This window comes from Phaethon aethereus (genome assembly GCF_964289735.1).
Source record: "Phaethon aethereus genome assembly, chromosome: 1".
Classification (NCBI taxonomy): Eukaryota; Metazoa; Chordata; class Aves; order Phaethontiformes; family Phaethontidae; genus Phaethon; species Phaethon aethereus.
The window spans coordinates 95,789,500-95,807,605 of record NC_138575.1 but is presented as its reverse complement, the minus strand read 5'-3'; the positions used below and the strand labels follow the sequence as shown (position 1 = coordinate 95,807,605).

General features: G+C 41.0%; 1 protein-coding gene across 1 annotated transcript in view; it reads left to right on the top strand.

Annotated features, from left to right (window-relative positions):
- ABI3BP (ABI family member 3 binding protein) overlaps positions 1-17,881 on the top strand; it is a gene marked incomplete at its 3' end in the record, with an annotated part of 169,208 nt that extends 151,327 nt beyond the window's left edge. Inside the window, 5 exon segments of the mRNA XM_081996262.1 lie at positions 9,375-9,454; positions 10,933-10,962; positions 11,947-12,108; positions 15,812-15,925; positions 17,766-17,881. Coding sequence (XP_081852388.1) covers positions 9,375-9,454; positions 10,933-10,962; positions 11,947-12,108; positions 15,812-15,925; positions 17,766-17,881 — 502 coding nt within the window.
- Between the last annotated feature and the right edge of the window lie 225 nt (positions 17,882-18,106).

Genomic DNA, 18,106 nt, shown 5'->3' with positions numbered 1-18,106 from the left:
GAAATTGTTAAAGTTAACCATTTGAATACAGGCTTGTTGGCACGCTACATTCAGGGAAAATAAGAAAGTGATTAAGACAGCTGGCATCATGTAGACAGTATCAGTGCTGCAAGGAATGGCATATGTCCATAATAAAAGTCTCCTGACTGTCAGGAGCTGATTGCTTACTAGATGATAAAATGGACCAGTGGACAAAACTGAAAATAAGAGGAAGATAGACAATGAAATGCAGCTCAATAAGTTAATTAACAGAGTTCCTGAAATGTCTGCAAATGTGTCAAGTAACACATTAAGACTGGGAGGAAGACTTTTCCATAACTAGCCTGAAATGAAAGAGCTGTAGAAGGAGTAGAGCTGGAAAAGGAGCTTGGAAGAGAAAAAGAAATCCCTCTCGCAAATGATCAAAATTTACAAAACCACCAGCAAGTATATGGAAAGAGAGAGCTCAGTAGTAAAAGGTGGATTAACTGGGGAAGAACCTCTTGGCCTTGAAATACCTTGGAGAAGCTGACAAGCTGAATTTGAGAATCTACTTTTTCCAGCTTTCCTGAAGCCATCAGTGAGGCTGTGTAGAGCCCACATGCTGCTCTGAAGGTTCAGTGCATCCAGAGCTGAAGACAGTTCAGGACAGGTCCAAACCAGACAGACCGAAACAAAGACTTTCCAAAAGGAATAAAAATGTTTGTAAATGTGGTATCTCAGTCTCCACGGGTAAATTTAAACCAAAAAGATCCTATAGCAGCAAGATAGTTGAAGCCTGTAATTCTCCAGACGTATGCTCTTGAGGAGCAGTGTGTGACAAAGATGGTCTGCAGTCATGTTGCCCAAGGTCTATCATCCTGTTGCAGTAAATCAGGTAGGATATGCTAGTGCCTGGCCCAGAAGCTAAAGAGTTAATCACCCACACCCAGCAGGAGGGACTCAAGACAAACAACTCTTCAGTGTGAAGGGGGCAGAATAAGCAGCAGGGAAAAACTGGGTGCATCGGAGCCTGCCAGATCATGCTGTTTGTTTGCTTTTCTCTTTTACATTCTTCCTTCAAATAGGTCATGCTGCTACACCTCTGGGAAGCTCTGCAATAAGCCAGACACCAGTCTTCCTTTGAGCTGGCCTTTTGACAAGGCAGCTTTTAAAGATTAGGAGAATATTTAAGAAATTTGGACGGTGTTAGGGAGGCAGCAATGAGAGACTCTTGCAGCCTCTCATGAAAAATTGCGTGCGTGACTGCAACTGTCAGTAAGTACAAACATAGAAGTTAAATGGGATACAAATTTCTCTGAATCAGAGGATTATCATGTAGTATTCTGTGTGTCCGTTTAGCTGTCTGAAAAGTGACTAGATCCAGAAAAAATCCACTGGCTGAAAAAAGTTCTGACTTTCAGTACATTTACCAAGTATTTGGTTTTAACAGACTCATACCATGCTAATATAGAAATGAAAATGGCCTTTCATAAGCATGCAACAGCTTGTGAGGGTTACTTTTAAACAAAGTTGTATATATTATGGAAGTTTGTGGCATCTCTTGTTTTTCTTGTGATATATATGCCAGCTTTATGTGGTGACTTGATTGCAAGACACCTAGACTCTGAGATGAGAGTAAGAGTGATTTGAAAATCTGTCTGTGAGGACATACACCCTTTAAATAAATGTGGGGCACAGTCAGCTGCTTTCCAACACAACTGCTTGATTTAAAAAAAAAAAAAAATTCTAAAAGCTGCTGTACAACGTGATTTTATTTGAAAGCCGAGATCCCTGCGTTTTTTGCCCAAGAAAAGGTATCCATGCCATTCTCGCATAGTAAGGCATGCCTCACAGTTGACAACATCACATTCATTTCAAGGATTTTTCCTTACAGGATGACTATGTTGGCCTCTTTTTCACCTGGATAATTGCCAAATGTGGTGCTTGCAGTATTTCACTATCACATCTTAGAAACCTTCTGACAGTTTAAGTAACCTGGAAGGTTCAAGTCTTGATATGCATTATTTGGTTGGTCAGAGTTCTTGAAACTGCTACTGTTCCTGGCACTAAGCTGCTGTCTGGGTCCAATCTAGAATTCTGTATAATTTCATCAGATATTTTGCTTTTGATTGTAACTTTTACCTGAAATCTCTCAAAGAATGTAGTGTGGTTATGCTATGTGAGCTAGAGAACTACATATATCCTTCTTATAGAGCTAGCTAATTGGGTGTAACTGGTGCCTGAAGAGGAAAACTTTCTTTTGTTTTATGAATGGCTTCTGCTTAAACATTTCTATTATAAATGTGCTTTTGTGACCTAATAATCACATATACACAGCTGTCGATTACAACTTGGTACTGCAGCCACCTTTTGCTACCCTTTACATTAATTTTAGGGTAGATCCAGGTCACATTTCACTCAGCCCTCTTTTCAGTATCACACTTAAATACACATCAGATTTTCTGCAGTTTTTGCCATCTTTATCCTTTAAGTAGTCCTTCACTTGTTAAATGAGTGAAATAGACAAATGCCATTCATCCTTCTTTCTTCTAGTTAGTCTGAAGCAAGTACTGTGCTACTCAGTGTTTACTCTCTTGTTCAAGCAGTGAGAGTCTGTAACTACTGTGCTTGTTGATTGCCCCTGAGCTTAATGTAGCTTTTAAGTTGCCCTGTCCTGAAAAGGGGCCTGGACCAGATGACCTCCATATAGGTCCCTTCCAACCTAAATTACTGTGGAATTGTATCTTAGGGGTAGTTTCTGATCTTGTAAATCTCAACTTCGCCCATTTTCTTTAATGCAGGACAAGATGGCTTTGTATGTTAATGCAAATGTCATTCATTTCTTAGCAAAGAAATATGAGAGAAAGGGATGTGCTAGTGTGAACTAATCTGTCAATTTAATTTTTCATCCTCCACATGGAAATTCTGCAATTTTTATACTGAGAAAACTGTCACAGGTGTTTTTTTTTTTATATGTATACCATTTAGTCCCCTTGGAAAACAGTCAAAGCCAAACTACAAGACTCATCGTTTTGGTCAAAGCAATTACAGTCTAGCTTCCAAGCAGTCATCTGAGGAGTGAGACCTCTCATATTCTACCTAACTTGTCACACAGGTCCCTTGTTTTTGAGTTTCCTTACAGGGCTGCTGATACTGGAACTCCTAGTTTTATTAGCATACCCAGGACTCTGTGTTCTTTATCTATTCTTCATTTTACATTAAAAACTGTCCTTAAAATTAAAGTATTGCAGTAACCTCTCCTATGATAATAGTCAAGCAAGATCTCCCATGTATGAGTCAAGGTAAGGTCATTATCCACAATTTTCAATATTTCCCTCCTTGAAGTGCTTGTTTGTAATAAACCTTCAGAGGCCTGAGATAGAAACACATTTTTTTCATGGACCTTTCCTAGCCTAGAATATTAAATGCAGATGTTGTTATTTTTTTTTTCTTCCAATTCTATTTTCCTATTTCCAAAGGAATTTTAGGGTTTGGGTTTTGGGTTTTTTTTTTACTGGCTTTGGAATTTTCTAACTCCTTAACTCTATGTCCTTTTTATATCTTCCAGTCATCTGATATAGTACCATTTTGTCTTTTTCTGCTATTTCTGCTGGTTTCTCTGCCAAAATGTGTAGTTCTTATTTCTGTATTCCTGCCCTATCTTGAAATATTTTTTTTGGTTAGATGTACTTTTCCTCTTTCATTCTGGTGGTTTGCTTAAGGGCAATTAAGTTCATAGCACATACCACTAGTGTCCAGGAAACTTCGCAGCACTGATTTCTACACAAGCCTTCACAAAAGTGTCCAAATATTGTTGAAAACAGTTCTCATGCATGTTTGTGTTGGCAGCAATTGGAAGGTAGTAAAGAAAAATATTAAGGTTGGAGCCAGGGATGTGCCAAATAGCTCTGGGGAAATTCAGGTAGCCATTAGAGGATGTGTCCCACCAGCCTGCTGGTATAGATTTTTAATAGAAAACAGGTATTAATAAGAAAAAGCCTGTGATGCTTGCATTCCACAGGTTTGTAAAACTTCCTTTTACATACTCATCCTTTGCCTGGTTAAGTAGTTTGGTGATTTCAAATACACTTTTCTCCTTTTTAAGAACATTTTGAGTGGTCTCTTTTGGACTTCTGGGTTAGATTGTATCCCAAAGCAAAGCGTATGTGCAGCCATGAGGTCTCATGAGGAATATAAATAACAGGAAAAGTTTAAAATACACTAAAACCCACGGCCCCCCGAAAAAACAAAAGCAAAAAACCCAACCAACCAACTGACCAAAACCGTAAACGTGAAATGTGTAGGATATATACATGCACCAACTGTTTTTATAATGTGTGTAGATGGTTTCCTTCAAAGGTTTTTTCATATATCTTACAAAAGGGATGAAACAAAAAAAGAATATGTTACTATAATTTATTCAAAGGCCCTACCAAGTAAGTCTTCAGCCCTCTACTGAATAAGCTTTTTGTGCACGTATATGTAATAATTCATACCTACTTGCTCATGCTCTTATTACCACTATGTAGTATTGTTTTGTATAGCAGTTAGCACCCAAAATGTGCTAATCGCATACAAGACAAAAAAATCAACCAATGCAGAGAACTTAGCTTTTTTTAACAGCAAGGGTCAAGAGATGAGAACTACAGTGAAAGGTGCAAAGCAGAAAAATGCAGAAAAGTGGCAGAAAAATGCTGCAGTTATTTGTACTCTTTATTACAAAAGTAACAGATTTTTGTACTAAATTGCTGTTGATGTCAGGGTTCATGGGTAAGCATTCCCCCTTTGTCTCAGCCCTTCTTCCAACTTGATGAGGAGAAAGACTGCTCAAACAAGCCCAGCACTTCTCTCTCGCTTTCTTGCTCGCTCTTGCTTTTTTGCTCTTTCTCACTCTCGCTCTTTCGCTCTTTCTCCCTTTCCCATTCTCGCTCTCCCTTTTGCTCTCCCTTTTGCTCTCCCTTTCGCTTTCTCGCTCGCTCTGCCTCGCGCTCTCTCTTTCGCTCTCTCCCTCTCTTTCGCTCTCTCTCTTTTGCTCTCTTTCTCTCTTTCTCTCTCTCTTTCTCTCTCTCCCTCTCTTTCGCTCTCTCTCTTTTGCTCTCTTTCTCTCTTTCTCTCTCTCTTTCTCTCTCTTTCTCTCTTTTTTCTTTTTCTCTCTTCTGCTCTCTCTTCTGCTCTCTTTTTTGCTCTTTCTCTCTTTCTTTCTCTCTCTCTCTCTTTTCATTACCTTCTCTTAAACCTAGTTTTATATGCTATGTCTGATCATACTGCTATCCCAGCACAGCCTGCAGAGACATGGATGCTCTATACATTGAGACAGTCCTGCATGATTGTCATCTAACTACCATCATCTCCCCAGCAATTGACCTGAAGTCCCAGGACTGTACTCAGCTGCTCCAGTCCTCCTATTAGGGTGAAAATCTCTCTTCGCCTATTTTCAGTTCTCCAATCTTCAGCCTTCTCCTTTTGCATGATTTGAAAAATGCAGGAGCAGCTGCGTCTGCCAAAGTTCCATGTGGAATAGCGATTTCCTATGGTGGAAAAATACGCTCTGCACAGTAATTACTGTAAGTCCGTTTAATCTGCACAAGGACTTTTATTGTCTTATGCAGTTTGGGAGGATTTGGGAGGCCTAGTCTCCAAAGTTTGTAGGATAGCAATTTTATAGATGTTAGAGGTGTGGCACATGTTAAATTGCTGCATATATTGGGTAGCAGAGTTTTTGGCATCATAGGCACACAGATAGAAAGATGGAGTATAGACTCCAGTTTCTCGCGAATAGTTCTAGCTAAGAGGCAGACATGGGACAGTCATTATATAGCTTTCCTATTTCCCTTTGTTAACTTTGCCCTACATACTTTCTTGAACCTCTAAGCATTTATTTCCCCTCCCTTGTGGTTTGCATAGACGTACATAAAATTGTAGCAGGTACCCTTTTTTCACCATTTTATTTTTATTTTACAGATCTTTCACCTGACACACAGAAAGGGAGTCATTAAATGGTTTTCTATTAAGAGAACCACTATGCCTTTAAATTACAGTTAGATCTGTAAACTTTATCAAATCGTGAGCTCAGTCTAACTTCTCCTTTCTCTCCCTTTCAGTTTTCAGTTAACTAGTTACTTCATCTCCAGAAGTGGTTGTTTGTTGTTCTTGTACTGCTGCAGCCATTGCTACTGTTTCAGGATTGAACTTGGCAGAGGAAAAGAACCTGTGATGCTTGGGCACCTGTGAAAACACCTACCACAAAACTGTAGAACTGTATATATTTTAGTTTAAAAAATTTGCTCTTTAACATTATTAGTAGGAGGCTCCCCTACTTGACTAAACTTTGGACATTTCTTTATTACTTTCCTTTTCTCCAATTTTGTTTATATGTTTACAGGAGCTGAAATATCTATGTGTAGATTTTTGGTTCTTTATTTCAAGCTTGCCATAATTTTCCTAACTGCGGTTTGATCTTTTGCAGAGATCCTAGTGGTCCCTAGACCACAATTTGAAAAATGCTGCTCGGAAAATATTTATTCTTCAGTACATGTTTTGGTCTTTTTATGGAGTTAGAGAATTGATGGGTCCAAGTTCATCGACTTAAGTTTTTTGGGAACAGGACCGTTTCCTATGAAGGGTGCAACTCAAAGTTGTATTGTCTTGAGGACAATATATTTGTACAAAAATCAGCAAAATACTTAGATTTGTTTCAAAATCCTCCACCGTCTTGTCCAGCTTGTGATTTTCTGCCTGACAGAGGCATGGAAATCCAGCTTGCAAAATCTGTGAAACCCTTCCATATTTAGGTGAGATCCAGGTATGCTGACGGTAGATCTTTAGCTCACATGTGTCTGCGTCATTACCTTACACGTCCCTGCGGCTGCCCAGTCCAGTTCCGTAAGAGCATTTCACCTGCTCATTTTTTTTTTCCTTTCCCTGTAGCCAATCCTATGGAATCATGAAACTCTAGATCAGGAATCCTAGGCAGTGGTCGTCATAGCTCCCTTTTGATTTCATACAAAGGGACATCAGCAGATTATTATCATCCATAAAGTCAAACCATAAACTCCCAGTAAAGCAGTAGAACATGCCATGTTGAGCTATCAATGATCAAATTTACAGTAATAGCTCTAGAGAAGGTGTTCCTGCTGTGAAGGGAGCAGGAAAACTTCTTTGGAGTTCTTTATCGCTAGGTGTGCATTAATTTGTACATTGTCCAAAATGAATCTTCTAGCTATTACTTTAAAACACCCAGCACGTTAGCAAATCTTCATTTATGCTTCAGTGATTCTTCAGAAGGAATCTCCAACTGCTCTGCTTCTCAGGATAACAAGCTTTCCTACCAGATAAGAATACTTCTTGGCCAAAAACGTTACTGTACCACATGCCCAATGTGACTATTAACTGCTCAGATCCAATTTTTAAAAGCACGTCTTTCTTTAAACCATTTGAAGTTGATCGTAGAGAAGATTTTATGTCTAGAACTTCTTATTTAATTTATTGTTTATTTAATGTCTCCCTCCTACAGTAGGGTAATATGAGCTGCTCAAAATGGTCTTGCAGCATGTTTGAATAAATGTTAAGATTACTCCAAATAGATTTTACAAAGCTCAAAACAAGCCCATGTTTCACTTGGAAATGTCCGCGACTTATCCACAATGCATCTGTTCAGCATGCCAATCTTTGTAAGTATTTTCCTTAAAAAAGAAAAGAAAACCCTAGAAATAAAAGCGATTGCTTATGTAAGCAATTTCAAAGTTAAATATTGTCTTAGAAGTATTGTGAATGGAAAACAGTTGCTTGGTACTGCATGATTAGTCCACTGAGGTTAATTAGTGAGCTGTTCAGGTTTTGCAGGAGCCAGGAAGCAATGAGAGGTAATCCAAAGTTTGGACTGAATTATTCTGTCACTTGTAGGGACTTGCAAATGGAATTCACAAATTTCCAATTGTGCAGAGAGTGGTATGGGTTTTTTTCTTTAGAAAATTGCTGTTTGGAAGCAATTTCAGCAATACATTACAATGCTATGTTACAGTCATGAGCTACCAAGTTATCATTGGTAAGTGATCCTTCAGGAGTCAAGAGCTGGGCGTTTAATTGCCCGCTTCTGGGATTCTCATTTTGCTCTGTGTTTAGTCTCTAAGTTAGGGCCCATTTTCCAGGCCTACAGTCCTTTTGACTCATGTCCCATGGATCTCTCTCGCTGATAAAAAAACTCTCCGCGTTAAGAGAGATTCACCACGTACGCCCTCAAAGCATATGAACAGTTTCTCTGTAGGTGGCATGCATGGGACAGATGCTTCCATTACAGGTCATGGGGAAGGCACGAAGAGGGTGCTGTTGGCTGGATGTATACGTGTTTTGGCACAGAGAGCACGCAGGCCCTACAGGGAGGCACTGCGCCATTGCTGAGCAGTGAGAAATCCCCAGGTGCCGCCAGCCAGAGCCAGGAGAGCCGAGAAGCGGCTTGCGGGGACAGTGTGTGCTGCGAGTCTCCTCCTAGCTCTGCCCTTGACGTAAGATCTTAGCTGTGTCCAGTGTCCACCCTTGTAACCCTCCTGCCTCATCTGTCTGGTGTCTTCTGTGTAACGTTTTTAGGTTTGCAGCTGTCTTTCAATAGCCGTTCACCTAGAGCTTCTAATTCAAAGTGTAAGTTTGGGCTGAGCTGCAGAGTTAGAAACCACCCTGTCTTGGCCATCCATCACTGTTAATCAAGTATTGAGGGGTGGGAGAAGCTTAAGCAGAGGAGTCTGGCTTGGATTTTTTTTCTTCCATCTTGTTCTGTTTTCATAGCACTGTGTTTGGCTCCCAACACAGCTGGGATGAAAAGAGATCATGAGATAATTACAGTGCGGACTGGTGGTGTGTGACTGCACAATATCTTTTATTTACTTCATACATTTACTATCAACATATATTCAAACAATTGGATCTTCGCTTTGTCTGAGCTCCTGTCCTGGAAGACATGCCCTGTGTTTCACCACTGGCCCTGTGGTGGGCCTGGGAGGCACTGGGTTGGAGGTTTGTGTTCTTATGAATGAAAAATGTGCAGGTAAATAGCAATGTGCTTTACTCAATCTCTGCTTACCAGATTGCTTCTGACCTCACCTGAACTGCTCCCTTTGCCAGAACTGAAACTGCATATGTGAGAGGAGACAGACTTAAACCTGGTGGTGCATTAAATCCAACACTAATAATATGCATGCAAAGAATTATCAAAAGGACTGGTAAATTATGTGTTCAGAGAGGCCTTATACAGCTAGGACAAAGAATGTCTCAGCATTTTCAGAGTAAGAAATGAGGCCTTTTTGTTCTTTTCCGTGAGGCAAGTAGCACCAAGGCGTGTGTTGGCAGTTTGCTTGCTCCAGACTCTGAATGAAAGAATGTTTGGTTTGCAAAATTTTAATCTCTTCTATTTTATTCCCCAGTTATGAATTCCACGTGAAACCTAGAAACCCTCTTGGTGAAGGTCCAAGTAGCAATGTTGTGGCATTCAATACTGAATCAGGTAAGAACTTCCAAAGGTCCAAACATCATTTACAGTGGCTCTAGTATCCATGTTTGAGGGATATATGAAAGGCTCTCTTGCTTCACTTTGCGCCTTTGGTCTTGCTCTTTGCTATCTCCAAATTGGCTTTTTACTACTGAGCACATTATGGTAGTGCCTGGAGGGTCAGCCTGAGATCAGGGCTGTATTGTGTGAGGATGTAAGATGGCCAGACTGCAGGAGAAAAAAAACCAGGAGCACAGAGAGTTTGTCTGGTGTTCATTATTGGGAAACTAACTTCATCCTTAGAGAAGGCTCAGTCATTTAAGATTAATATTCCTGACCTTTTTGTATCTGTCAAATGCATTAATGACTTCTGGATGGGGAACATAAGGTTTTTTCTTTGGGCTGGTGTGTTTATAGGCACTTTCGCTACCTGTACAATAAGGCTGCTGTATAATAGTGATGCCTTTTGGCTGAAATAAGGATTGAGAAATAGCAGTTGGGAAAAGTCGATGTCCCAGTATGTCCTCTTCCATCCTGTTTACACTCCTGTGAAACTGTGGAAGAGGTGTATACAAGCCTGTTTTGACCACTGGTTGGTTCCCAAGTTATGTTCCTATCTGACTCAGAGGTGAGAATCGGAGAGTACCTTTGCTTTCCTTATGGCAGTTCCCCATCAGGCTAACTACAGTTGACTTGTTGACTTTATACAAGCAAGATACCCATCTTTTGTGTAGACGTGTTTATTGCTTGATAGTACTTAAGGACCATATAAAACACAAAATAGATTTAGCTTTTTTAAAACTACTTTCTCAATCTGCGTTTTGAGACAGGTGTAATAATATCTATAATATCGTCATCTAGTGCTGTCACTGATGGCTGGGAGTTGTGGCTGAGCAAGGGATTAGTCAGGAGTTCAGATTATGCCACACGCTTAAAAACTCTGAATACACTCTTTGTAATCCTCGATTGTTAAAATTGAAAAAATATTTATTTATGCCAAGTGCAGTTTTCATGAATGACAAGGTTTATGTTGTCTCTTATTGAGCTGGGACAAATTAGGCATTCATTTTTATTTTTCTTAATTGCACACATCCATTTCTCACTTTTGGGCTTTCATAGCCAAGTTTTGTGTGGCAACTATTACAGGGAGGCTCTTTTTATTATTTAGGCTTTGAAATTGAAATTTTAAAAAAGATGCAGTAAATTGCTTTTTGCTGGTTACAGGTTTAAACTCTTGTTTTTATTAGAACTGTGTTTGACTGGTATTGTCCCATAAGTAAAATTTTTAAAAGCTCATTGACACTGTAGTATCACATAAGAAATTCATTTCTTAATTTAATTTAATACAAAAGTGAACTTTGCTTCCAAAACTGTTTCACAAATTATTACAGCTTATGTCAACTGTAGAAAATCACTTACCAATGCTTTTCCATTGAAACACTGGGAAAGTTCACTTTGCCGTGTCTGACTGAATGTTTGTTTTCTTTCCCCAGCGGACCCAAGAGTGAGTGAGCCAATTTCAAGTAAGCCTTTTATGTATAGTGTCTTCTGATCAAGAATTTTTTCAGAAATGAGATAGTGTAGTTTTACGAGGCGGGTGGCTATACCAGTTAAATGAGTTATGGAATCAAACAGCAGTCACACATGATTTCACTTCTTCCACCCACACCCCCGGCAAGGAATTCATGCCAGGCTGCCTGTTTACCTGAGCGGAACGCAATCAACGTGATGTGGTGCTCCCATGGCAGCTGGGATGGCTTCAAACCAACATATACAAATGAGCCAAGGGCAGCCTCATATTTTCTAAGCCTTGTCATTAAGGCAAAAGAAAGCTCTGTAAAATGAATAAGCTACTTCACACTTTCTAAGTGAGTTAACAGAGCACAACTCAGGGGATATTACTTATCTGCTATTGTCTTTTAGAAAAATTTTCTGCTTCTGAAGGCTTGATCAGCTCTGCTTTAGGCCACTTACAGGATTCTTGCTGCCTTCGGTGGCTTTTGAAGAACAGCTGAGATCACTCCAGCAAATGGGGCTGTTTTTTGCCTTTGTAATGGATGTCACTGTGACAGACACTGAGACACCATTTCTTTCCACATAGTTCATGAAACTTAATTTTTACGTTTGTTTGTTTTTTCCTAAATCACGTACAGTTTGCTGCAAGTTGACTGTCCTGGCTTGAACCCACTGAAAAACAGTGACTCTGTCACACACTTTGTAAATGACAGTTTTGCCAACACACATTGTCCCCCTAGCAAGGTCTTAGAACGAGTTTATTCCAAACTGACCCCACACACAGAGAGCAGCAGCAGTTTACTGCATCAGTTGTATCTATCTGCACCGTTTGGTGCTTCCCTGAAATATCTTTCATGTTCAAAATGCAGGTGGCTGGTGGTATGGTGCATTCTGCTCCATCAAAGTTTATAATTCTATTTATTTGAATATATTTGTTGTACATAATTTTGTATGCAGCATCGTACTTCAGCCTCTTTCTTCCTCTCCTGCAGTGGGAAAGGATGCTATCTGGACTGAAATCCCATTCAATTCAGACACCTATTCAGAATGCAAAGGGAAACAATATGTCAAGAGGACTTGGTATAAGAAGTTCGTAGGTGTGCAGCTGTGTAATTCTTTGAGATACAAGATATACCTCAGTGATTCACTTACAGGTAAGAGACATTCAAGTCTGTGTTGTCCACATTACGCACTCGTTAAAGGTACCATGGTTCCAGAATGAAGAGGTTTAACAAAATGGGCTCTGCTGAGGTGTGATCAGGTATGTTTAATCTAGTCCATAGACAGATTAATCATAAACGTTCATCTGCTTGTGCTCGGTAATCATTGATGTGCTTGATACTGAATTTTCAGACTCAAGAGTTACTTCTCTGTGGTGATCATCTGATTTGCAGTACCTGTTCGTATCCCAGGGTCATACAGAAAATTGATAAAGATCCGGTCTCTGCCAGGGAACAGCACATATTGTAAAGGTGCCAGATTTGTATTTAAAGCATAGCCTGGGATAGTTCTTAATTAGAGGATCAGGACGTAATTTTAGACCAAGGTTAGACTCGGACATTCCCACCCCATTTGGTGAGCATCTGGTTACTTCGTTACTGTAAGGCTTATAAATACATGGCTTCAGTTCTAGTCAACAGGTTTTACTCACCTGCTTTGACATTTTTTGTTTTCTTCTCACGTTTCCCCTTTTTGTTTATAATGTTGTTTTTTCTCCACCTTGGGTTTTTTTTTTTCTTATACTGTGTTTTATTGCAAACAGCAGCCTCCTGGCCTTATCTTCTCAAGTTTTGTTCAGTATCTTAATGTCACTAGAGCGTGGTGTGTTTCAGACCTGAATCAAGTGGCGCATGCTGTGTGTAAGCTGGGGAAAAACAGCCTGTAAAAAGTGGGTTTTAGTTAACAGATGCTTAAGCAGAACTCGGTGTCTCACATAGATTGTACAAGCTATATTCAGAAATACTTCAACAACTTACAATCCATCTCAAGCTCCCGGCTTTCTTCTGCATGGGCAGCTCTGTCACAGTGGCATTAGTATGGCATCCAGAGCACAGAGAGCATAACACAGCTGTGGGGGGGAAATGTCTTTGAGCGCAAGTTAGGCAGTACATTCACCACACTGGATTGAATTAACTAGGAGGAACTGTGGCTGAAAGAATCACCTTTCATAACCCAAAGCTGCCCCATCGCAGAGCTCAGGACCTCACAGGAGCAGGGCTCTGGCCTCTGTGTGGAGGAAGGTGGGGAGAAAAGCGCAGGGGCGCGTCGGGCAGCCCATGCCGATGGAATGTCGAGCGGCCCGGCCTTGCGCCCGGCACCATTCCCCCATGAGCAGACAAGGAAGGAAAGTCCTATCCTTAATAGTAAGTACAATACCGCATTCGCAAATAATATCTTGGCAATTATGTGAATAAAAAAAAGACTGTTCTGAACAGAGGTATCATTCATTCAGCTGTTGCTGTACTAACCAGCTGCGATCAAATGACAAACACTGGCAATGAGGCATAGTGTATCACAAAACCAGCCAGCAGAGGAAATAGCAGTGCTAATCTAGCAGGACTAGACTTCTGCCCTAAATCAAGTGAATTAACACTGCAGTGATTCAAAAGAATTGAAATATTTATGTAGAAGGAAAGCTGCTTTTCCCCCGTTTCCTAAGTGAGACCGTCATGGTACAGGCCTCTGTACGCGAGTGAGAAAGCTTCCCATTTCAAGCCAAACTCTGTTCTGAGGTGTTTCGCTGTCACACCTTGCCTTGTCGTGCCCCCAAGGCCAGCGGGAGTGTATCTGCTAGCGCCAGCCGGCTGGGCAACGCACGCTGGTAGCGAAGGGCTGCGCTGAGGTCCGAGGTCCACTGAAAATACCTTCCAAAGCTTTGCCGTTTAAGCAGCGTAATGATCTTGAAATTTGGGTGCGTTGTACAAACGCTGTTGTATAAGGCAGCCAACAATCATATCTTTGCATGCTGGTTTTTAGCATGAATTTATACTTCCAGTGTTGCAGAATTCAGAGTGTATAAGACAAAGATGGTATCTAATTTTCTTGAGACCACCCGTAAGAGAACACTGGAAAAAAATTACTTTATCCTATGCTAGAATTGCTATCCCTAAAAAAGAAAGATTAATCTAGTCATTTGTTAGTTAAATGTTCTTAAGCGTGTTCCTTTAATATGGAAAGAATTGGGCAGTAAGGATTTAAAAGTCATTGAGAATGCTGCTAATTTATCTATTGCAATTGTTTGAATTATACACAGGTTCCACTGTGGGCCAAACAAATGTGCTTGTATCTGAAAGTTACGGTTCTTGTGTTAGCCATAAAAATATCAGTTTTATTCTGTCTCTCATGAAGAAAAACTGATCTACGTTACATGTGCCAGGACCATTCTATAAACCAGCATCTACTGCTGACCTCATTTAACAGTCCTCCAGAGCAGTCACTGTAGGCATTCCAGAAAAGCAGGCCACCTAAAAAAAAAAGGATTTGTTGAGAGGAAGAAAAAAATCAATTCAAAGTGTGACCTTCAACAGCCACAAGAGAGAAAAAAAAAAAAAAAAAAGCCATTTTGGGCAGCCTGAATGTTCCTAATTTCAGACCAAAAAAATTGCTGAGAGGAACTCCCTCTGACCAGTTCTCCTATGGAAAAAACATGCCTGCAGCCAAAACCAGACAGTACTAAATAATTTTCTAAAGCTAGAGCAGAACTGCATGCCCAGAGACCGTCAAATGGAGGTGAGAATTTCTGGCAAAGTATTGAACAGATCACAAAACTGTGAGAAAGGGAGAGCTTATTGGTGAGCTGCTCTTTTATTAATGGCACTTTATGGAGTGTTATTGTAAGGCCACCTCACCACTTCTTAAATGGCCGCATGGGCACAGGTTCAAGGCTACAGGACACCCAACGTCTAACAAGTAACTGGACTTTCTGCTTAGCTTATACCTGAGTAGTGAGCCTACTTCTACATGCTCTCACCTTTCCTTTCAACCTCACAACCTAAGGTTGAACATAGTAAGAACAAGTGCTGTGAAAGCAGTTTAGAGAAAACTGTAAGTTTATCTGAAAATGTTTCCTGCCAAGGCCTGGGAAGAGAACGTAGCATGTTTTTCTCCATCTTCTGAACTGAATTTTACTCCTGTCTTGCAAATCAAATCAGAAAGTAACTCCCTCTCAAACCCCCTTTGCTGTGAGTCCGCTCATTAGCAGGATAAGCACAGCCCGTAACGTCAGCACACTCTCCACCAGGCACTTGAGACCTTGTTTTCTACTAAGCCACAGTCAAGTGTCCTGTTGCGCGATCCTGCAAATAAATACATGGGCACGCTTCATGCTCTGGATAAGCAGTTACTACACCGAGGTCATCTGTCTGTTAAAGGGTATCACTTGTGCGTACATGTTGTAACAATATGATGACTTATAAAACAGGGCTTGGCCTTGTTATGAGGTGGTCTGTTAAAACATCTTGAAGGCACTGGGGGCTTCCTGACAGGGAACCAAACCTGCCTTCCATTCAGATCCCTAGCAAAACTTGCCTCATTTTTGGTACAATCAGGATGAGGTTCTAGGTAATAACAGAATTTCACTTACTGTATGAAATGTAAGGAGGGGAAAAAAAAAATACATTCAGGCATAGATTTTGGCCAGGAATGGGGCACTTTTGTCTACAGCCATGAGCACGGTACTGGGAGTACACACATGACGTTCAAATTACAGCTACAGATCCTGAGAGGAAAAGAATCGTAGCATTCACCTTGGCTCCTCCACAGAGCGAAGAGCACAGCCCATTGCCTCTGGTGGTTTTTGGAAATAGCCCTCACTAAACTGGATACGGATTTTCAACTTTGCTGCTGCTTTGCTTTCAGGAAAATTTTATAACATAGGAGACCAGAGGGGCCATGGAGAAGATCACTGCCAATTTGTAGACTCATTCTTAGATGGAAGGACAGGACAGCAAGAAGATCTACCAGTCAAAGACGGTAATTCCTTACGCCTGTCTCTGTTGAAAACCCTGGCAATGCCGTTCTTTCTGTGTTTCTTTTTCCTGCCAGTGGATTCTGCACCCGCTGCTGGGGTGGGTGATGGAATGGGACTGGCTTTGCAGGCAGAAGAGGGTCGAGAAGTCTGCGAAGTTGAGCAATGACTTACAATAAGAAGGTTATGACTCGGGTTCTGGTTAGGTAGTAAACAGCCTCGCTCCTGTTTAAAACATTCCAACAGATTATTCACAGTTGGTATTACATATTTAAACCCAACCACAAGTTAGAGTTTGCAGAGAGGTATGAAGTGTTATGTTCAAACTAGTGAGATTGATTTAAAGTGCAGTAAATCATCAGTTGGGCATTAAAAAGCTTTGTTTAGTGCTAATGAGAAACTAAAAAAGTTATTACTGGAAAATATAATTCATGCTGCAGTAAGTCCGTGTGCACTAATTTGAACCGGGTGCCTAGAATTCCAGTCTGGTCTAAGTGGGCATGGGACTGGATGTCCTAAACACAGCTGTGACCTGCCTGGCTGTTTTTCACACGTTGCTGAGGCTCGAGCAGAAGAAAAGTGTACTTCTGTCAGCTGAACTCCTGCCTGGCTTGTTTGCAGCAGTGCCAGCGCAAAGGTATCCCATTCCCTTGTGGGGTAAGGCGGCAGGCTGTGTTGATACACGCGTGCATGCCGAGTGTGACATGGGGTATTTTACTGAGAAAAATACCAAAACCATTTTCGGTACAATATGGGTGTGTTGAGCAAACCTTCCTGTTTGTAGTGCTTCATTTTAAAACACCTTACAGAAGTACAGAAATGCAGTGAGGTAGGTGTAGGAGATTAAAGTGCCTAAATATTTCACAAGTTTTTCCAAAAACAAAGTGGGTGAACTATCTGAAAGATGTTTGCTTATGTGACCTTTTTTTAAGTGGGCTTTGCTTTTCCTTTCCCAGTCAGTGTTGCTCATTTGTAAAGGTATTTCATTTCTGTAAGGGATTGTCTGAATCCAGTGTGGTGTTGCCAGGACAGCAGACCCCTCATTTGTACCAGATTCATTTTTTAAAAAAGATTTTTCTAAAAACAAACAACCTTTTACATAAAAAGCTTGCTACCCCAGCTTAAGACATTTAAAACTGATTTGTTTTCTGCGACTGGATTTAAGTGTGTGGATTCATGTGCTACATTCACTTTTAGAAAAAAAATAACAGCAAAACCAAACAATCAAACAAAAAAAGCCCCCACCTTTTCTGGAGCTTGTCTTTCTAGAAAGTGAACTGGACAGAGGAAAGAACAGACAGACAGTGCGTTGCTCCTCCGTTCCTCCCTGGCTGCAGCAAGTCCAGTTCTGTTCAAACTGGAATCAGCTACATATATGTGACCTGACGTGCAGGGAGGGCATCGCAACTGCTGCTGCCTGTCAGTTGCAGAACAACATTTCGTGTGTGCACACGTGTGCTCGCACGCTTTAGCTGCACGTACGTTCCCGACAACCAGGTTGGCTTCAGCTTCAATTTTTAACTTAAGGTTAATTGTTTGAATGGGGATCATATGTATTGTCATACCGACCAGATTTCAAGCAGGAAGGTATAATCTTTCGCTTAGGGGTGGGGAAGATAGCGTGAAATATCCCCATCTGTCCAGTTTTATTTGGGTTCACCAGAGTGTAAAGGCTGCTGCAGGGGGACTATTTAACTGCCGCTGCTTCGTGAGGAGAAAGAGCCTCCTGTGTAGGGAAGACCCCAGCAGCAGCCAGAGGGGAAGAAGAGGAGGAGAGGGCACTGGCCTGGCCAGTGAAATCAAACTGGCCTGGGAAATCAAACAAAACCCTCTTCTCTGTTCCAGGATTTTTCAGGGCAGTTCGTCAGGAACCGGTCAAATTTGGGAAGATAGGCGGGGAGACTCACATTAACTACGTTCGCTGGTATGAGTGTGGAACGTCGATACCTGGGAAATGGTAGGCGCGACATGAACTTGGTGAAAAGGCCTAGCACTTACCACCCCCGTCCGGCGGCACAGCGCAGGCTCAGAGATGGAAATGTTTATGGTACGCCTGGCACTTCAATTTAAGTTCGCTGATGTGCAAGGGTTTATACAAGTCTAATGCCAATACTGCATTAATTGTGTAATAGTGTAGGCTGCTTACTGTAGTTATCCAGTTTTACAAATTTGTTGGTTTTAACAAA